The 20,334-nt window shown below is 40.3% G+C and overlaps 1 protein-coding gene across 1 annotated transcript in view; it reads right to left on the bottom strand.

The window, feature by feature from the left end:
- Positions 1-10,473: 10,473 nt before the first annotated feature.
- LOC125178770 (synaptotagmin-15-like) overlaps positions 10,474-20,334 on the bottom strand; it is a 97,241-nt gene continuing 87,380 nt past the window's right edge. The window contains exons 8-10 of the mRNA XM_047883314.1: positions 18,143-18,208; positions 12,031-12,175; positions 10,474-10,547 (exon numbers count right to left, since the gene is read on the bottom strand). Of these exons, the coding sequence (XP_047739270.1) occupies positions 10,474-10,547; positions 12,031-12,175; positions 18,143-18,208 (285 nt within the window). The remainder of the gene's footprint in view (positions 10,548-12,030; positions 12,176-18,142; positions 18,209-20,334) is intronic.

Below are 20,334 nucleotides of genomic sequence, written 5' to 3'. Positions count from 1 at the left end.
ATCGAACAGGAAGAAAATCTAAAATATTTGAAGCGAAGAAACTTTTCAAAGTTTACACACGACCTCCGGCTCCGTGCTCCGGCAGCCATGCACACCTTCAACTCACTTATAGATTATAGCCTACAAGTAACTCTCTAAAAGTAACCTGGTAATTGAATATAATCCATACAAATTTATTTGAAAAATCGAAATAATAGGCATTAAAGCAACGTGCTGATAAATTGAGAGTGTAAGAAACGTTAGCTGATGATGTCAAATTACACAGAGTTTAGGTATAAGATGGATCAGAATGCTGGTATGAATTGGGTTTATTACTGGCCACCACATCGAATGTTGTTGAAGGTGCTGAGCATCGAATATGGACCATTTCTTTACTGGATAAATAAATCGAAGAATGTGTGGCTGTTGCTACAACTGCTCCATCCGAGTCTCCTGCAGCAACTAATGGTTGAATTCATATCTTTTGACGGCCGACTGGGTAGTTCAGCATTATTATTGATCATCCATCCATCCAGTTTTCCGAGGATCGTCATCAAACAGGCGCAATGCAGGACAAACTTCAGTTGATTGTTTGCCTTAGTGCTGTGTTAATTTTTTTAATGATGAAGAAGACGATACATCGATGTCACTCTGAGAAGAAAACGTGTTGAGGATTGCTCAGTTGTAGAGTTTTGAGCTGGTAGAACATTCCCCGATTTGAATCTAATTTTCATTTATCATTCCATCTTTTTTGTGGCGACTTCATTCTCAAGTTCCGCAGCTGGTGGCGCTATCACATGACTTTCCAACTGAGCAATGTTCATTTCGACATTAAGTACTATAGATGGGCATCAGGTCTTTGTTAGGATGGTACATTTACAAAAATCTTTTAAATAGTTGCACTTTGTTTTTGGGGTTCCATTGCAGAGCGCTGGATAAACTCACTGGTCTCATCAGGTTCCAGTTTTCTCTGAACAAATGGTTGGAAGAATTTCGCTCACTTCCACACGCACGCGAGCCTTCCTTTTGCCCTCCAGGAATCAGTTCGTACTTGGGTACTTAATTAAGGGTACCATCATTCTAATACCAGGCACCATCTTCTACTTACAATCTTTGTTATCTCAAAGGTGTAAGCCAATGAGGTCATCTCGCTCGCAAAGGCCATTTTTTCTTGGCGACAGTAACCCACTTGGCAACCTTTGTTCGTGTCTTCATGATCTTGTTGTGAATAAATATGATTGCCTCGTGTTCTAAAGTTTCATTTCTGAAAAAATTTGTTTCTCTGAACAGGGATTGCAAATACTTCAATGTATTATGTTCCCTCAGAAATTCTGCGTGAGCAACACAAGTATCATTAAATCGCGCGCCCTCATTCTCGTGTCGTGCTTCCTCTTGCACAAAATCATTGTAACGACATTCTCTCATGTAACGCGGTCTGATTTTTTTCATTATTATTTCCTTCGTCCTTAAGCATCTTATCCTCACGTCCCATATCCTATACGGGAACACATCCACAGATCCCACAAATTCGTACCCACATTCGAAAGTTCTATGTCATGAAAGTCCCTAAATATGAGGTCCCTCACTCTCGCGTCTTCAGGTGCTCCAAAAATATAAATTTTCAGACCTAGTTTCCTTATTATTGAAGATCATGGCCTGCAGAGTTATGAGGTGGATGTGTGTGTGTATATTTCTGAAAGAGTGTGAATGTGTAATAAAGTTTTAATTTGTATGTGTATATGTCACATAGGCCGTATTTTACGGTCGAGATCTTCTTCGGATGGGCACAGTAAACACTGTGCTAATCGACCAACGACTTACACCCTCTTTGTTCCCACCCACCGATAAAGCATTGCACAAAATCCATGCTTGTCCGACGAGCTTGAATCCATATGCCCGTCCGGCCTATGCGCTCCAATTTATAACCACTGTAAGACTGCTGCATTAAGTGTTGGTTTACTTTAAAGTTTTTATTCTAGCTTTCGCAGTGAAATGATCGTACCAGTAAAATTGTTTCTTCACGAACGGATGTCTTTATATCCTCATATTTATCGATCTTTTATCTAATTCGTGAATTTATCAAATTATAATGTTGGCTCATTCGTTGGGCCAAACTAATTAATTACTAGACTAACTAAAATTAATCGTTGAACTTCATTTAAATTACTTTTTATGAATTTTTCATCACCTTAAAGATGAAGTAACTGAAAGCCAATCCAAATACTGAAACTGAAACTATTGCAATTGGCTAATTCTAAATATTTGCTAAATAAAATTCTCCGCAGATGAAATAAAAATGTAGCAATGTTGTTTGATTATGAAAAATTTAATAGAAGCCACTACCATATTACATCTCAAATCCTCATCACCTTAATTTACTTCGTTCAGAGGGTCTCTTGTAAAAATGAGACCGGGGAACCACAACAACAACAACTACGTTCAGATGCTCAAAGACCTTCGATAACAACTGGGCAAAATAGTTTAATTGGTCTGTAGTGTCTACGTTCAAGATTCAGAATTGATAAATGAAAATAATTAGAATTAGATTTAAATGTAAAAATAGATTTGTCTAAATGTGTACGCCACCACATTGAACACGACAATAGTAAACTTCAATCCAACTCATAGTATTTTTGGATCGTTAATTGCATCAGAACCTCTTATTAGAGTAAGTACTCGAGTGTATATAGGAACTGCCACCCGGTACTAATTACTTTTGTTCGATAGCTGGAATGATTTGAACTGTTTATAATTGTTTTATTTGCATTTATTTTTATATAACTTCTAGCGATCTGCTATTTATGCAGAGTTCAATACTTAGACCGAAGAAATTGGAAAAACATCTTTATTTTCCCAAGTTAAGCCGAAGATGCCTTATGTCAAACTGCAGACTTGATCTTGATTACGATAAAAATGGTCTCATAACTCGAACTGAGAACAGCTTGTCAGCATCAGGAATAATTTTCGCTACAAAGTGAATTATTGCTTATAAAGTTATTTTAGCGACAAGTAGTATTTACATTTGAAAATGAATTATAACTTTTATATCATTTCTCCTTACAGCCGGATCATTTTTGTGTTTCCTACATTGATAGTGTTTTATGATGAACCTTAAGGGGAGCGTCTACCCTAAAATTGAAAATTTTTACTTTTTCGGTTTTTATACTAATTTTAAAGCTGACATTCTGCCCTATCCAACGGTACCACTGCCGCCATCTCTCTACGTTGATTTATGATTTCACGACATTTCATGAAAGGGGGGCGGGTGGGGGAGTTCTTTAAGTAATTAGATAGGAACTAATTAGCTGCTGAGCTCTTTAAATATTGTGTCTACTTGAGTTGTGCTGCAGTTACGTGTTTAATCTCATCTTCAAGCTGACATTCTGGCCTATCCAATGGTACCACTACCATCTCTGTACGTCGATTTTCACGTACACGACACTTCATGAAAGGTGGGCGGGGGGGGAGTTCTTTCAGTAATTAGATACGAGATAATTCGCTGTCCACCACTACAAATATAGTGTTTTTGTGAGGTCTGACTCAGTGTGCCTCCGGGCTTTGTAGGGAGATACGCATGGAGTTGCTCCCATCATCCTTGAGTGCAATCAAGCTCCAGAAACGTTTAGTTTGGAATCTATGCTACATTGAGCGCATATTGTGGTGCGCGCGGGACTTTGTCGCGCTCTCCTCAACATTCACACTTATTGTCACGGAAAACCTATCTCCTCCTAGAGTTTTGAAGCTACAACAATGAGACATATACCATTCGATTTGCAATTAAAATATCTAGAGTTTCGTTGTAGTTTTTTTTCAATTTCGTTATAGTTTTGCAAATATTTTGAAAAAAGGGAAGGGAAATTGGGAAAAATCGAAAAATTTTCGAAAATTTTGGGAAAAATGCTCCCACATCCACAAAAATTCGAAATTCGGAAAAAGCTACGACGAATCGATAGATATGGTCCTTACGCATCGAATGATATGCGTCTCGATGTTGTAGCTTGAAAATTCTAGGAGGAGATAGATTTCTACAGTACCCCCTTTTTTGGCCGTTTTCTAAGAATTTCACGCTTTCTTTCATTTTTTTCGAAAAATTGACACGAATAAAAGCTGTCTATTTTTTGATTTTACATATGTGTACCAAGTTTCAAAGTGATCCGTCTGTAAATAGCCGAGATAATTTTTGGGGCAGACGCTCCCCTTAATTCACATCAATCGCTAGTTCGTTCGCCGTAAGTTATACGATGGTCGGACGTCTAATGACGGTCTCTAGCTTTGAGACGATCAGCGGAGGTTACGCAATGGTCTGTTGTGTCACGGTGTTGTTGTTTTCGGTTTCCTCGGCTCTTAGCGTTACAATTTGTTTCAAATATGGTGGAACCTAATCGATTTATTCTCGATATTCCTAATATTTCAAATGGCAAATTTCCAGAACGCGAAAAATACTAAAGCGAGGTCGAGTGTCCACTTCGTCTTCCTGATGACTCTGATGCACATGCAGGAAATTCATTATTTGTGGACAAATGACAATTAATAGCTTCACAATTCATTAGTTTCATCTCATAGCAATGGTTGAATCCATAAGTAATCGAGGATTGAGCAGAGCTTGCACACATTAATTGTTACTCGATTTAATAATAATTTCTCGTGGGCCTATGAAAAATTGTATGCTAATGGCGAATATGACGAGTTGACGACAATATACTTTCAAAAAGAACGCTTTACTTCGAAATTATCAGATATGGGAACTTTTTCGTGCGTACAGTTCTTCTTAATTCGTGAATTTATCGAGTGATGATTTTGGCCCATTATTCAAAATAGTCATTGAACTTTATTTAAAGCTCATTGGATAATAGGGCGCAGCCTGATTTAATTCCATATTAATGTTACTATTTCGGTTATTAGGAACAACTTTCAATTGTTAAAATTAATTGCTGCCGTAAAGATTGCATCCAAAGTTGTGCTTGAATCGCTTTCTTTCAAAGTTAAGAAAATATGGTAAATTTTTGCAAGACGCCTTTCAATGAAAGGAGTATATAATCCTATTTTTAACTAGGGTAATTCCATTCAAACTCGAACGCAACGTTATCAATAACTTTCGACTTATTTTTCGACATTTTGTAGCTTGATTATGATCATCATCTATTTTTACTCTCAAATAGCAATTGAATAACTGCTGAATGTTTTTAATTAGAAATTATTGTTCATATTACTTCAATTATTATCCATTATTTAATTCAATTGAACTGAATGGAATTTAATGCTTCCTAACTAAGGACTGGATTAAGAAGTACAGTCATCCAAACCCAGTGTACCACACATGGCTGTTATTGAAGAACCATGAATACATATCATCATCCACGCGTATTGTGCACTCATCATCTGTCTCGTAAGCATAGAGATGAGGGAAAATCCAACATCCACGCATTTCCTCGGAATGCTACAATTGATCAACAGCAACCAATTTATTTCCACCGGAAAGCAGACAGCGCTTACTGCGTCAATGTATCGGCAGCTTGTGCGAGCTTCCGTTCTGGCAAGAGTAATCTCTTTGTTGGTGAACTTTTTGAATGTTGGTGCACTCTGTATATGTTGATGCACTCTGTATATGTTGATGCACTCTGTGAATGTTGATGCACTTTGTGAATGTTTATGCATTGTGTGTATGTTGGTGCATTGAGTGGAGGGTGGTGAAGTGTGTGGATGTCGATGAACTCAGTTAGTGTTGATGCATTCTGCGAATTTTGTTGGTTGCAATGCGTAAATGTTAGTGCATTGTGAGAATGTTGTACTCTGGTGATGTTGACGGGCTCTATGAATGTTGACGCACTCATTGTATGTTGCTGCATTTTGTGATTGATGCGCAACTGTGAATGTTGATGTGCAACTGTGAATGCTGTTTCACTGTGTTAATGATGATTTGCGCTGTTAATTTTGATGATGGTTAATTTTTCAATAATTTCAGATGGTTGTAAGCAAGCATCGTAAGAAATTATTCCTCTAACTCCTATACGTATTTAAATGAGACTATATTTAAAACATATCGGATACAAGTTAGCTTTGAGACCTTATAGGGTTATGGGCTCGTTCAGTGCTGCTGGGAAGCGAACGGATGTTGAGTTGATAACAACGGGCTTAGATAAGTTCGTGAGTGTATAGCTACAGCGTTGAAGATGCTCCATGTAATTTCCATTAAGATATTGGAATACCGATTGAAAAAATAATGAGTGAAAGCACTTCAAAATTAATATTGCATCAGTATATGTATTAAATTTTAAGAAAAAGAGAGATTTTTCAAATAAAACTACTACTGATTAAGAGGATTTCCACCGAATTGACGGGTTCGTAATAACTGCAGATTACGGGCTCTGAGAAACTGCATTAGACCGACAATTCCCAGGCATTTGTATCCTGAAGTGAAAGATAACGAATATTTCATACATAATAAAAATGAACTGAAACTTGCAACGATAAAAAAACACGATCAACGATCAAAAAACATTGAAAAACTGAAACAACGATCAAAAGTTCAACGCAATGTTCCGACACATTAATTTCACGTCGCGGTCTCGATCGAGCGTTCACTGATTTATTTTTCCAGGTACGCATAAAAACGAACGATTATCTACAGCTATTGAAGTGAATGCCAGTCCGCGGGTACTAAAGCAATATTCTACACGGTGACGTCAAGGAAAAATATGAGCGTCTCCGTTGCCTGTGCACGCCAAATTGTTTTCTGGTATGTAACGGTCACACAATGTATGTGTTTTTCCATGTACTGCATCGACCCATAAGGCCATACCTAAATCTTTCAATATTCCAATGTCTCTTCTTTTATTCAGTTTTAACTGCTCCTTCCATTCTACTATATATTGTTTTAAAAGTAGCATACTTGATTATTCGACCTAAGTAATTCGACATTTCATTTATTTTATAATTTGTAAAGGTATTCATGAATGACTAATATAATTAAAATTTTCGAGGCTTTTTGACTGATATGAAAGTATTGACCAAAATCTAGGAGAATATTACACCATAAAATATAATTAATACAATTGCATTATCTGTAGATACTAGCAGAAGTCCAATAGAAGTTTAGAATTTATTACTTCTGTTGTTTAGTTTCTGCTACGACTTCTACAATAAACTGGAGTACATGATAAGTGCTCCATCAAAGATTTTTCATGTTGTGTCTTCGGAAATAGATTAATTTCTCGGGGAATCTCCCTGTGTTCCGATACTCGATCGCTATCGAGAAGAATAGTTCTTATGTTGCAGTAATTTTATTCTAGGGTAATTCCCATCATGAATATCGGCTTCCGCTGCACTATTTTCCTACTTCCCTTGGGGTACTTGACGCAAAAATATACTTGTTTAAGTTAAGTTAATTATAATTAAGTTTTTTTCACGAAGTAAACGAAAATGCATTAAATTATTAAGCGTTCTCTCCCAACGTTGGTTGAAAAAATTCTGATGTATTTTCTAAAATGTTCCCCAAAATATATTTTAAATTACGCGGCTTAATTACTCTGTCCAACACTATGAAGAAACTAAAGTTATTTATTTTCGAAACACAAATAATCTGGAATTCACTCTTAATAGGCAGGATTTTGTATTTTCAAACTGTATTACCGAAATAACTAGAATAATCTGGACTTTTCGTACGCTGTTTCACTGGCCTTATTTACTACGTTCTATTTGATTCTAGGACTTGCAAATTCAATGGCCTCATCGTCACGTTATCGTCAAGTTATGGCCTTTCCGTCACTGCCAGGATATATAAGTCAGCGTTGTGTCCGGTGCGCGTAAGTAACGTGCTAACTCTGACGGTGATGGCATGTGCACATTGAGGCGTGTTGTACCCTTCAATCCTGAGTAACGAGAACATTTTGCTGACCTGTTAACAATTTTTTTAAGCGTAGAGTATGGAAAAATAATTAAGCTAACTCGAGTTTCTTTCAGTAGTGCACTAGATTGATACTACAGGCGGCACACGCTAAAAAAACAGCCTTACTAATCAGCTAAAAGCTACAGTGCAGTTACTGCAGTAGGAGTCTCCTGCATCGTCTCGACTGAAGGTCAGTTAAGGCGCAGTGAATATGTGCATAAATCGTTATTATTATCCATTTCAAAGCCTCAACTGGAAAGTTCAAGATCGAAAGATCAAGATCTTTGGTGCCTCAAACATTCCAGAACTATAGACTGGACAGATGGATTCTCTCCTAGGGATGGGATTCGGCCAGCATCCTTGTTCTTGGAGTTCTCACTGGTTATCCTCCCAGTGGAGTTCTCACTTGTTATCCTCCCAGTGGAGTTCTCACTGGTTTTCCCCCAGAAACTAATTTACCCCTTAACTTGAGAGCCACAACGATGTAGTAACAAACATTCAGCAAATATATCAATCTTTTTTACGCGCACTGGCGTGGAATATATTTTAATGGTTGCTGCAGCAATAGCGAAATGGACTGTCAGCTTGTTAGATTGAGGGCGTCGATGCGTCGCATCCGTTTGCAGGGATCGGGAATCCCAGGACGTCGCTTCCTGAACTGCGGAAAACACCGGTTTCTGCTTTGCTACTACCAGAGTGCACGGTAGAATTGAAAAGGTCTTTTTTCGGTCAAATTCCGCTATTGTTTTTTCGATTGCATCGGCCGGCCAAATCTTTAACGGTAGCAATTTCTTCTTGTATTTTACAAATTTCCAATAAAATAAAGTTGAATTTTTTGCATCGAAACTTCCAAATGCACTGGTAAATTCTGATTTGTTAGTGCGCCGACTTGGCTATTTTTAGATCATCTGACAACCCTGGTGTACAAAGTAATCGATGCTGTGTTATTTTAACGGCATTAGCTTGTCTAAGCTGTGCAAACTGGACAATCGTTGGTGTACAGAGTGACCAATCTTTACTGTGCAGAGTGAGCAATCTTTTCTGTGCAGACTGAGCAATCTTTGCTGTGCTGAGTGAGCAATGTGCGTTATGGGCGATTGTGCAGACTGAGCAATGTGCGTTGTGCAGACTGAGCAATGTGCGTTGTGGGCGGTTGTGCAGACTGAGCAATCGGCGTTGTTGTGTAGACTGAGCAATCGGCGTTGTGCAGACTGAGCAATCAGAGCTGTGCAATCAGCGCTGTGCAAACTGTAAAATCTATGTTTCCGCTAACTTGCCAATATGCGGATGTGTTAGGGTTGTCTGAGTCTCGTGAATGAGACGCCCCCGAAACATCTTCGTAACATCGACGAAGTGTCCACTTTTTAAGCGCACTTGATCGCTCATGTGCTGCAATCTGTTTCGGGATGTGTCTGCAGGCCCGTTTACACTAGGGGCACAATATGGGCGGTGAAATACGTGTCAAGCGCTTGCTGCAGCATCTGACATTCACTACCGTGCACGTTTATTTCTGCTCGCGGTAGCTCGCGACCGCGCGCTTCGAAGATTTGTTGATATATTGATCTTTATAAAGATAAGATTCATTGATCTTTATAGAGACAAGCTTCATTATCTCTATAAAGGCCAACTTGCCTCTACTAGAGAGTGATTCCAAACGAGTGCGGCGTTAGTCGACATATTGTTGCTAAAGACCAGCATAAACAGACAGCCTCGCTATACCACAGACAGTCGTCTACTGAGTGCGGGAACGCAGCCTTGTACCACAAATTTGTGCACCAATTCAGTCCTGAAAGAAACGCCTAGCATATTTCCTGATGATCGACTACCAATCAGCCGTGCATTAACCCTGCCGTCAGTAATCAGCTCCTGACATCATCTTGCTTTAAATATTAGGAGCTTTACGCTACCATATTCTGAAGCGAATAGCCCAGAGAGTAATGGTTGTCCACCACTGAGCGTTGCATCGAATCATCACTTCATACCCTGACTTTAGCTCAAACTGTAGCTAGCGGACTACGGACTGCGACCAACCAGCCCAGCTCGCCAGTGGAACTGCAAGCATCCTGCCGTGCACCACCAGACGGTCGCTTTTAGCTCACAACATCCAGGGTTAGGTTTCAGATAGCATAGTTCTGTTCCAAAATTTATCGTCGTACGACGCGTGGACGTTCAACCGTAGGCTGGTTCGACACACTGGACAGATACGAACGGCTCCGGCGCGCTCCGTCCGGATGGTGTAAAAATTTTTCGCGTATTGGCAGACGAAGCTGGGCCATTCTACGTCAGGCTACTTTCCTGGGGGCTGATTGATCCAATTCAATGGATGCGATCTGTCGCGTGGCTTGCGACTGATAATGTTACTGTCAAAAAGTGTGGTAGGCTACGTTCCTGAGGGATGGGATCATGGGATCACGCCCTCCATTCGATGCAAGGCAGTGGCGGTCTCCGACAGGCGACCATGAGTGCGGCGCTTGTGGTGCATGAGGAAGGGTGACTGTGCATCGCTAGCGCGTCAATTGCTTTTTGCCCACAAGAAGCGCACGTAGACGCTATACAGAGGGGCTGTGAGGCTCTTGACGCCTTTGTGTTGCCCCTAGTGTGAACGGGCCTTAAGGCGCACAGCGCTCGGCAACGCCTGTGACATGCACGCTACGAGCATGACACGTCGGTGTAACATCCTTAGCTGCCTCCCAAACAAGATTAAAAATACGTATTAACATCTTTTGCACTTTCATCGATTCTCCTCACTCAGTGAACTTTTTACTCATTCACGTACTATCAGTTACTTTTCAGCACATGCCAGCATATCGTTTTAAATGAATTTAATTGGATACTCATACCTCAAGTGTTCGCGTTCGAAGAAACTGAGAAGACGCCGCGGAGGATCAAACCTGCGCTCAATATGAAGTGGGCTGCTGCATGAGGGTTGCTGGGAGCCCCAGCTAGACCACTACAACACGTACGCGCAATACGATACTTTTCGTCACAGTGTTTGTTATGAGTTATAAGTAGCCCTACCTCAATAAATTGGACTACTAATCTTAATAATACCTAATTGGGTGCTTGAATTGCGTATGCGTCGCTCATATTCATTATTGTCTACGAAGGAACACGCGTGTAATGAAACATAAATCAGTTTACTATCTCCAGTGTGAATTTTGAAAGCAGTTGTATAAATTCGAGTTTCCGCGGGCGTGACAGTTTTCATTAGTTATCTAAGGAAAAAGTTTTTTCTATTCTTGATGCATTCGAGTTCCTAGATTTAGAAACGATGAAGCAGTTGTTTGTTGCTGTCGTGCGCCCGAACCTGGAGTTTGGAAACGTCGTGTGGTCACCGAAATTTGAAAAGGACAAAAATTTAGTAGAGAGTGTTCAAAGACTGTCTCTTATACACATCTAGATGTGTATAAGAGACAGCTATGAGGAAAGATTAAAGATTATGAAGCTTCCAAGCCTCCATTATCGACGTCTGCGTGGGGACCTCATTGAAGTATACAAATATACTCATGGCTTATACAAGGTCCCAGAAGGATTACTAGAATTTGAAACAAGAACCAACACCAGGGGCCACGGCTATAAACTAAAAAAACAGCGTTGGAACACATCCATGCGACAACATTTCTTCTCGCTTCGAGTCACCGACATGTGGAACAGCCTCCCTGATAGCATCGTTGAAGCTCCGAGTATGAACATCTTCAAAAACAGACTAGACGAAGCTATGCAGGAGCATATGTTCAGTCTTAAAATGCCTAGCAAATTACGGAGCAGGCAATAAGTCCAGCAGCTATCTCAATCAATCGTCAGTTATGGAAAGATCGGGTTCCAAAGGCCGGATCCCTTGTGAATCAAGTCACGAAAAGTTCAAGAATCGGCAACAGGCCATGGGCCTATGTCTTCAACGCCGACACTTCTATTCTATTCTATTCTATTCTATTCTATAATTTTCTCTAGGAAGCAGAACAATTGAGAAAATACAGAATTCAACTTAGAGGCAGACTACTTGAAAGTTAGCCCAGTCCTCACTCACTTTATGACTGCCTATGAAACAAAAGAAAGATATTTAGCTGACATTTTTTTATCATATCCAAGTAAGAACAATTATAATAGTTTCATTTGGTCCCTTTATTACCCACTTCGATATAAGTAAATAAGATGGCAGTTCTCACCCGACTTCCTAGCCTGGTGCACCAGAATGGTCAGCGCCGCCGTGTCTAGAGACTCCGAGTTCACTCTGAACATGAAGCTCTCGTGGAAGCCAGTCTCGCCGTGACTGTTGGGGCGAACTTCACTCGACTTCTTGGTCTTCACCACCTGACGACACAGACAACTTTAGTACTGTATAGTACGTAGTATAGGTTAGCATAGCGGTGTCAGCGTTCAGTAAGCCTTCAGACCTGTCAGTGACAGATTCTTAACATCGGATAATATTCACAGCTTGTTGCGAGTCTCGATAACGCTACTCACTGCTTCGGTTTTGCAGTGCATAACCGTCCGGCCACCTCACCGATTTGACCAGAACTGTCACAGGCAGCTGGGATCGAACCCACAACTCAAGGCCCTTTCACACAGGGCAGTAGATACTGCGCGCGTCAAAAATGCCGCGGCAGTATTTACTGCGCAATCTTTCACACGAGGCGCTTTTTACTGCTGGGATCTATCAGTCTTGCAGTGCTTTATGCTTCATCAGTCCATCTCTATGTTTATGTAACAATATTTCTTTATGAAAATATATCTCTATGTGAGAATGATGTAAATACATCTCTATGGAAATACCTATATATTTATGGAAAATATATCTTTTATAAAATATATCTCTATCACTTTAAAGAAATATATATTTAACATTGTATATCTTTATGTTTATGTAACAATATTTATGTACCGATATTTATGTTACAATATCAGTCTATAATCTATCAGTCTAGCAGTGCTGTTTATTATGCACCTAAAATACGGTGCCACTGTCTGTACCACACTAGGATCTGGCGTCAAAAACCGCCCAGTGTGAAAGATTACATTGAATACCATTGCAAGCTTAACTGTCGCGACAAATCTACCGCCGCAGTTTTAGCAGGACGGACGCTGGCGTCAGGCGTCAAGTTCTACGCCGCAGTAAAAGCAGTCGTGTGTGAACAGCAGTGCACATTTCGTATGTCCGCTAAGGTTCGGCAGTAAATACTGTCGGACGCTGGCAGTATTTACTGCCCTGTGTGAAAGGGGCCTCACTGCTCCAATGTTGCTGCTTCTGAACTGTAACCACTAGCTGGGCCAACCGGCTTTGACGCGCCTAAACATTTACTCGCCCTCACTTGGATGAAATGGAATGACATGGGGCATTTATAAGAACATTTGAATACAAAGAGCAAATTGGTTACTTTGGATAAGTATAAGTATTGCAATGGATAATCGGGTAGAAATTAAAGATCACGTTGATATATAAAAGAGTAGTCGTTAGTGTTGAAAATTAATCATCCTTTGAAAGACGGAAGTATAAGAAGTTAGTATTCAAAGAATATGCGTTTCCTCGTTTTGTCAAGTGCTATGCACAATCGAGTAATAATATTTTATCATTGTCGTCTGTCGACAGTTGAAGCCTTTTTCCTCGAAATGGTGAAAACAAACACGCGGCATCATTCATTATCGCAATTGACCAAATTTACACGCGCAGATAATAACGTTTAGCATTAAGAGTGATACGTAAGTCATTTATGGCAGCTGACATCATTGTAACGCTCATAGTAAAATATTGTTCATATAATGATTTGGTACATGGTAAAGGAAGACGCGCACTGCTGGTCATGCAGGTTACACGTTACAGCAAAACGTCCATAAGTGATAAATGGTTTATAAAAAAGTGTTTATAAATGCCACAGCTGTCTAACAAACATGAAAATAATGTGTAACACATTAGCTTAGAGTTAAATATTTTTAAATTGCGAAGCTTTAGCTGAGTTACATTCCCGCGCTTCACTTAATTAATGGTGATGTGAATTTGTGATATATATAGTATAGTATAGTATCTTCGGCATTAAATAAATAGGCCTGGATAGGCCTGTCGCCGATTCTTGTACTTTTCTTGACTAGACTGGCCTTACGGACGGAAGATATCAAGTTTATATATAGGTATATCCCATAATTTAATCCCCTTACTATCAAATTAATTCAAACTCCATGTGGGTGATCATGCTGAGATAGAATCGGGCCTTTTCAGTGGCACAAACGGTAGTTAAGTTCATATATTTGAATTATATGATCAATTTGACAATTTGTCGTTATTTATATTAGTATCGCCAAACTTAATCTACAGAAGTTTACCATATATAGATTTTTTAGATAACTTCCGTTGTAGAAGAAAAATTTTGAGGGCAGACTGCATTCAATCTTTCTTCGTCATCTACCTAGCTGCTAGCTCTAGCCACCCCTCAGGGGACAGGGGGGACTCCTGACGGGTGTCTGTGCTCGTCAGAAGTCCTATGGGATTTCGCGCTCCTGGGTGGATTGTTCCTGAGCGCCCCACCGCTGAGCTCGCGGTGTCTGACAGTAGGTCTCAGTTGTGGGGTTAAGTTATTATGTAGGTAGGATTCCTTACATTTCCCTTCTCTGTCTCTCTCGTGCGGGCGGCCGACGTCCTGTGTAAGCGACCTCTTGTTAGAGTGTCTTCGTTTCTGTTGTTTTTCACCTGTCCCTCCTTGTCACTTCGTCTATTTGAGATGCTAACGCTGCTTCCTTCGAGCCAGCTTCAGCGGGCTAGACATCTGAGGCTTTCCCGCCCCTTGTGGGTGATGAATAATTGAGACCTTCCACCTCTATGGTGATGTTCATCTTGACTTTCGGTGCGAGATAGCTAAACAGCTGAAGCGCTAGTAAACATTTGGCCACTAAACTAACTAACTAACTAGCTCTAGCCAATAGCCACGCGAGCGGCGAGACAACAAACTAAACAGCTTTAAGATAAATCGCGCACGATTAAGTACATATGACAATGTGGAGAATTATTCCTAAAAAAATAACCTTGTATGTTGACCTATAACTACTTCATAAAAAGATCTTCAATTGCAGTTTTTACAGAATCAACGTCGAGTCCATATATACTGTAACACCCAAGTTAACGTATTCGTAAATCGTAATGGGCGCCGAAAGAGGTTATAAATATATTTAGTTTTTTTTTCATGAATAGCCCTAATGACACATTTGGACATTAATACTAGCCCCAATAAATTGAAATTCACCAGAAAAGATTTAGTAAAGTATTGTTCTACGTCCCCAGACAACCCAGCGCAAGCGGCAAACCCAGACAACCACTTGCCGCTCGTCTGTCCGTGCTAAGCTAGCACAAATTAAACTATTGGATTGAACGGGATTGGAAAAACAAAGATAGGAAGATTTTCTTTTGAAAGGAGTTGACTATGACGTCGAACTTTATGTACCAATCATGTAATATCATAATAATACGAAGTTTGAAGTTTGCCAAAGAACGCGGCAAAAGTAACATAGACTGAGATTGGACTTCTTCTCCAGGAGTGTCGTTTCTGCATGGAATAGTTTTCCACACAGCGTGAACTGGGGGAAGCGTAAATGCCATCTTCGCGAACGCAGTAAAAAAACAGGCTTTGCAAAGTCTAGTTCGCTCGACCGTGGCCCATGGGGCCGTACTTTCATAACTCGCTCAAGTACATGTATCGGCATAAGAAAACGTAGCGGTCGATTTCACGTCTGTGACTGGTGGGTTTAGCTAGAAAAGCCGTCAGTTATTGGCTGACGAAGTTACATAACTTTTTTGGATACTCTGTACCTACCATTTCGAGGCTGCTGCACCTACCATTCATGTGACCCAGTGAATTCACAAACAACCTGAAAGCTCCCAAGGCGGGTGAACAGGCCTGAGTGCCTACTAATGCTAAATTATCAAGTATCAGGAGTGTTCTGGCAACTTTACACTATGAGCATTTCACTAGGAATGCTAATTGGGTGCTCTGTAGGATACGTGTTAATCATTCTTTTCAGTGCAAGCGGCAATGAAATTCCAATGCTTAACTTAGCTAATTGCTTCCCCCATTTTAAAGTTTTATTCCCCTCATCTTGAAATGATTCTATTTGTGCATTGTAAAATTCTCGCAACTTTGTGCAGACTAATAGAAATTTAAAACTTTGTACAGAATATTTCGAAATCTAAATTTGAGTTACTGAAGAAAATATTTGCGAAAGAACAACGAACAAAATAATATAATTGCGTTCATCAGTTAATTCTTGTGGGACCCACAATACAGATGAGGAGTTCCGGAAGCGATCAGCAAGCATAGTCGGGAATGATTGTTTGATGAGGAAAGGAAAAGAGAATGAATTTGCTATGGAATTCTCGAAGCACGTTCGAGGATTTGCAACCTTTAAAGTGCTTGAATATTTGCAAGCTGATGCATGGATCAGGAAACCAAACAAATCAATAAATTCCATTCAGGCGGATCCGAATCGAAAATTGATAAATGGACTTCAGAAATTCAAATTGATTAGTAATATTTAAAGTTCACTCTTTTATTAGCTTTTTGGACGCAAGTTCTCGTACCTGCAGAATAGTAGCTACGATAGTTCATTTGTGAAAAATATCACCGAAACACGCCGTATACTCAGAAATTATTTGATTAGTTGGTACCATTGCTTTGTGCCGATGTAGTAAAAATTTTAATTACATATCATTGCCCGGCTAAGGAAGCTTAATCTGACTCTTCTATTTATGTTATCTCGACAAGTCAAAAATTGAGAGCAAACAGTCCAAAGAAAAAGCACAAAAATCTAATGGCATGAGCTAATTATATAATTAAGGATGGGTAATCAGCAAATAAAGACTATGGGAATTATTGAGCAGCCTCAATGCACAGCGAATATTGTCATGCCATGCAGTGCTGCAATTGTTCAATGCTCGTGCCCAGTGCCTCACGTGCAATGCACATCTGTTGTCTTACCTTATTTTTATTAGCTAATTAACCTCTAATTGTTTACCGTCGTCACTTGAAATAGTTGCGGAACCAATTTCTGTAGCTTCATGTCTAGCGTTGATTTCAACTTCCTCGATTAACAAATCTGAAATCTCAAACTATTATTTTCCATCATTTGGTCCAAAGCAGTGGATCCCCGCTTGCGGTATACGAGAGTTACGCTGGGCACTCACAGGTACGAGGTCATGAACGATTTTTTAGTTATTTATTCGTTCAGAAAATCTTAAGTTTCTCTTAAATAAGATGCTTGTACCACGATTTTCAACTCACCGTTAAATTTAACATGGTACATTAATGCTATCAAAAATTAAATTGAACAATGTAAATAATGCCCCAAAGTTTATGATGTGTCTAATGTCTAGATCTACAAATTACGTTGACTTCATTATGCTGAAGTGTCGCTTTCATCCCTAATAAAAAATTCAACATGCTGAATGATTTTCAAGTTAAACCAGAATTAGATTTTAGGACCGAGAATTACCAAAGCAATCTCTGAGAACACCAAGTAAACACGCCAGCAATTCCGGGACTAATTAAGTTAATCAGGGCGGGAGGTGCGCATGTCGGGGAGGTTGTCAACAGCCATTACCCGGCGGCTAACAGATGCTCTCCTCATGCTGCTGCCACCTGGAGCATCGGTACAGACGCGACGTGAACTAAAGTTTGTATCATTTGTTCCGACTGATTTTGATCTTTTTGCTTCTTTGATTGTGGAAAATAATGAGAACTGCCAACTCTTTTAGCCTAGCAGAGATGGGGCAAATAGAACAGAAAAAAATAATAGTACCTGTGTCTCATTGCGTTTGACGTAAGATTGTCAAGAAAATATCATGGTTCCGCAGCAAAGAATTAATACTGAATGCAGACGTTTGCTTTACTTACAACTTTTTGGTGATTGACATCTGAAAGCATTATTCTTCAATTAACGTATAAACCCTGGCCAATTTTTCTTTTGCGTGTTTTTATAGAGTGGAGACAAATTTTATTTCAAAAAGTCTTTTAGAAATGACAGAGATCCACCAGTTTCAATGATCAACAAATAATCAAATGACGAAAAGGTTATGTTCCTTTTAACGTATTAACGCTGTACGATATTTTAAAAAAGTGCGTTACCAAAGAAATAGCATTTTAGTCAATTTTTGCCTAAACAAAGAATTTATCTTATCTACTACAATATAATGGAAATTCAATTGGACATCACAGGACAATTAAATCACATGAAGATCAATCGTATATAACTGAATGGCCAGGTTTATCTGACGTGCTCGCCGCGCAATAATGAACTTACCTTGGCCTGCTGCAGGAGGGACACTCGCACCTGCAGCTCTCCTGAGCCCCTGCACTCCTCAGGCACCTGCAACAAAAGTAATGAATTCTTCTTGCGGGCATTATTGATGCTGCTATTTGTCTAAAGCATCATTAATGTTATTGTGTTCCTGCATTAAACAATACGATTCAGGACCAAGAGGCTTAAGTTTGCTCTATGTATCGAAAACTATTCGGAAATAATCGCTAATATTTATTCACATGTGGACACGCAAATTCGGTGAACGACCATCAGGTCGACCATTGTGGTCACTAGAACAACGACTATCAGGACGACCATTGTGGTCACTTGATCACCGCTCATCAAGTCGACCATTATTGGCACTTGATCAACGACCATCAGGTCGACCATAAATTATGGTCCTCTGATCAACGACCGTCAGGTTTACCATTATGGGCCTCTTATCAACAACCAGCAGGACGACCATATGATGACATTAGGACTTCAGTGAACGATCACGCTGATGCGCCGCCTTCGTCGTCCTCACTCTCCAAGTCGTCGATAAGCAGGTCGCCCCGTCCTCGGCTCCTAGATGTAACGTTGGACGTGTTTTGTCTATCTGCAATCCTTTAGGCCAGCTTATGGAAGATGCTGTTGCTTGTCTATGTCCCTTGCTGAGGGTAGTTTCTATAACTGGACGATTTGGGATCTTTTTAAGAAACTTGTCCAGTCGCGACTTGACTGTCGCAAGGGTGAACTCTCCTCCTCTCAGCACCTTTGGGAAGGCATTAAGCAATCTCGGTCTTGCTATGAACAGTGATCCCTCACGACCAGTCTGTACTCTGGCCGCGGATCGGTTATTAAATGGGGGAATCCTGCACCTGCACTGTCTCCCCTTCCTGTCGTTATAACATGTCACCATTTTGGAGGTCTCACTTACGAAGTTGGGAGCCAGTCCGGTTATCATCTTCCAAGTGTACAATATGGTATCTTTTTCTCTTCTCCTCTCCATTGAGTGCAGTACCAAGTGGATCGCTTCGACGACCCATCGGCTCGTCAGCTGAACGACCTACTGGCCACCATTGGCATGGTTTGTTACGTGACCTTGCTGACGCACGACATGGGCAGACTGCTGGACGTTGTCATCACGCGTGCTGACTTTCAAAGTCTGTCAGTCGACATCATCAAGATCGCAATATCCGACCGTCGACTACTTCAGTGTATGGTGCCTTGTGTGGGCCTGGTGCCAGCGTAATAACCGTAGCCTGGCGTGAGTGAGGAGGAATTTCATGCGGTTTTTTAAAATAAAATTTCTGCTGAGCGGGCGTCGTCAGCCGATGCTCCACCGGCAACATGCGTGCCGTGCCCTTTCGACTGCGGGTTCCAAGAATTTAATTGCTTCAAAGCTAAAGATGTCATCGCTGCAGTGCACGCGCTGCCTAACATGCAGAGTACAGGGGTTCCGCTTCCGACGTCGTTACGTAGTTTTTGTGTCGCTGGTATTATAGGTTCGTTTCTGGTATTTTTATAAAGGGAAAAATGGTATAATAAACCAAAGCTGTAGGGTCGACCGGTTGCAACCAGAAATCTGACAGGTGGCTATAACTTCTAAGATAATGATTATCTTAAAAAACGGTAAAACACGTCTAAGATAATTTTCGATTATCTTTAATTGGTGAGAGTCCTCAAGGTTAGGTCCAGTCAGGTAAAGTTTTTTTTATCTTTTTTAAAGATAATGGAACCAGACCTAACCTAACCTAACCTTGAGGTCACTGTAAGATTATCTTTAAAATTCTAGGTTTCTATCTTTAAAATTGTGGATTATCTTAAAATAGGGTCGTTTTTCTTCCGGGGAAAAGATACCAAATAGGTTCGTTTTTAGGTTCGTTTTCTAGGGACCTGTCGGGTTCTTAGGGTCGAAAGCTGTCAAACCTGTCAGATTTTAGGTTCGAAAAGTTAGTTTCCGGGGAAAAAAAAACACTATAGGGTCGAAAGCTGTCGAAAGCTGTCAGAAAGCTGTCAGGGTCGCGTTCTCGGGAAAATATACCAGAACAGTACATAAGGGGAATGTCGTAACCTTAGCACCTTCTTTGGTCGAACTTTTCAAACGCTGCTTCATTGACGGTGTTGTTCCGATGAACTTCAAATCAGCTTGCATAAGCAGCTATTGAATATACCAGACCTTGACGCCAGACTCGGAGATGGGTCGATAT

The sequence above is a fragment of the Hyalella azteca genome, unplaced genomic scaffold, assembly GCF_000764305.2.
Source record: "Hyalella azteca isolate HAZT.00-mixed unplaced genomic scaffold, Hazt_2.0.2 contig1623, whole genome shotgun sequence".
Lineage (NCBI taxonomy): Eukaryota > Metazoa > Arthropoda > Malacostraca > Amphipoda > Hyalellidae > Hyalella > Hyalella azteca.
The sequence above is the reverse complement of the archived record's forward strand: the minus strand, read 5'-3'. Positions and strand labels throughout refer to the sequence as shown.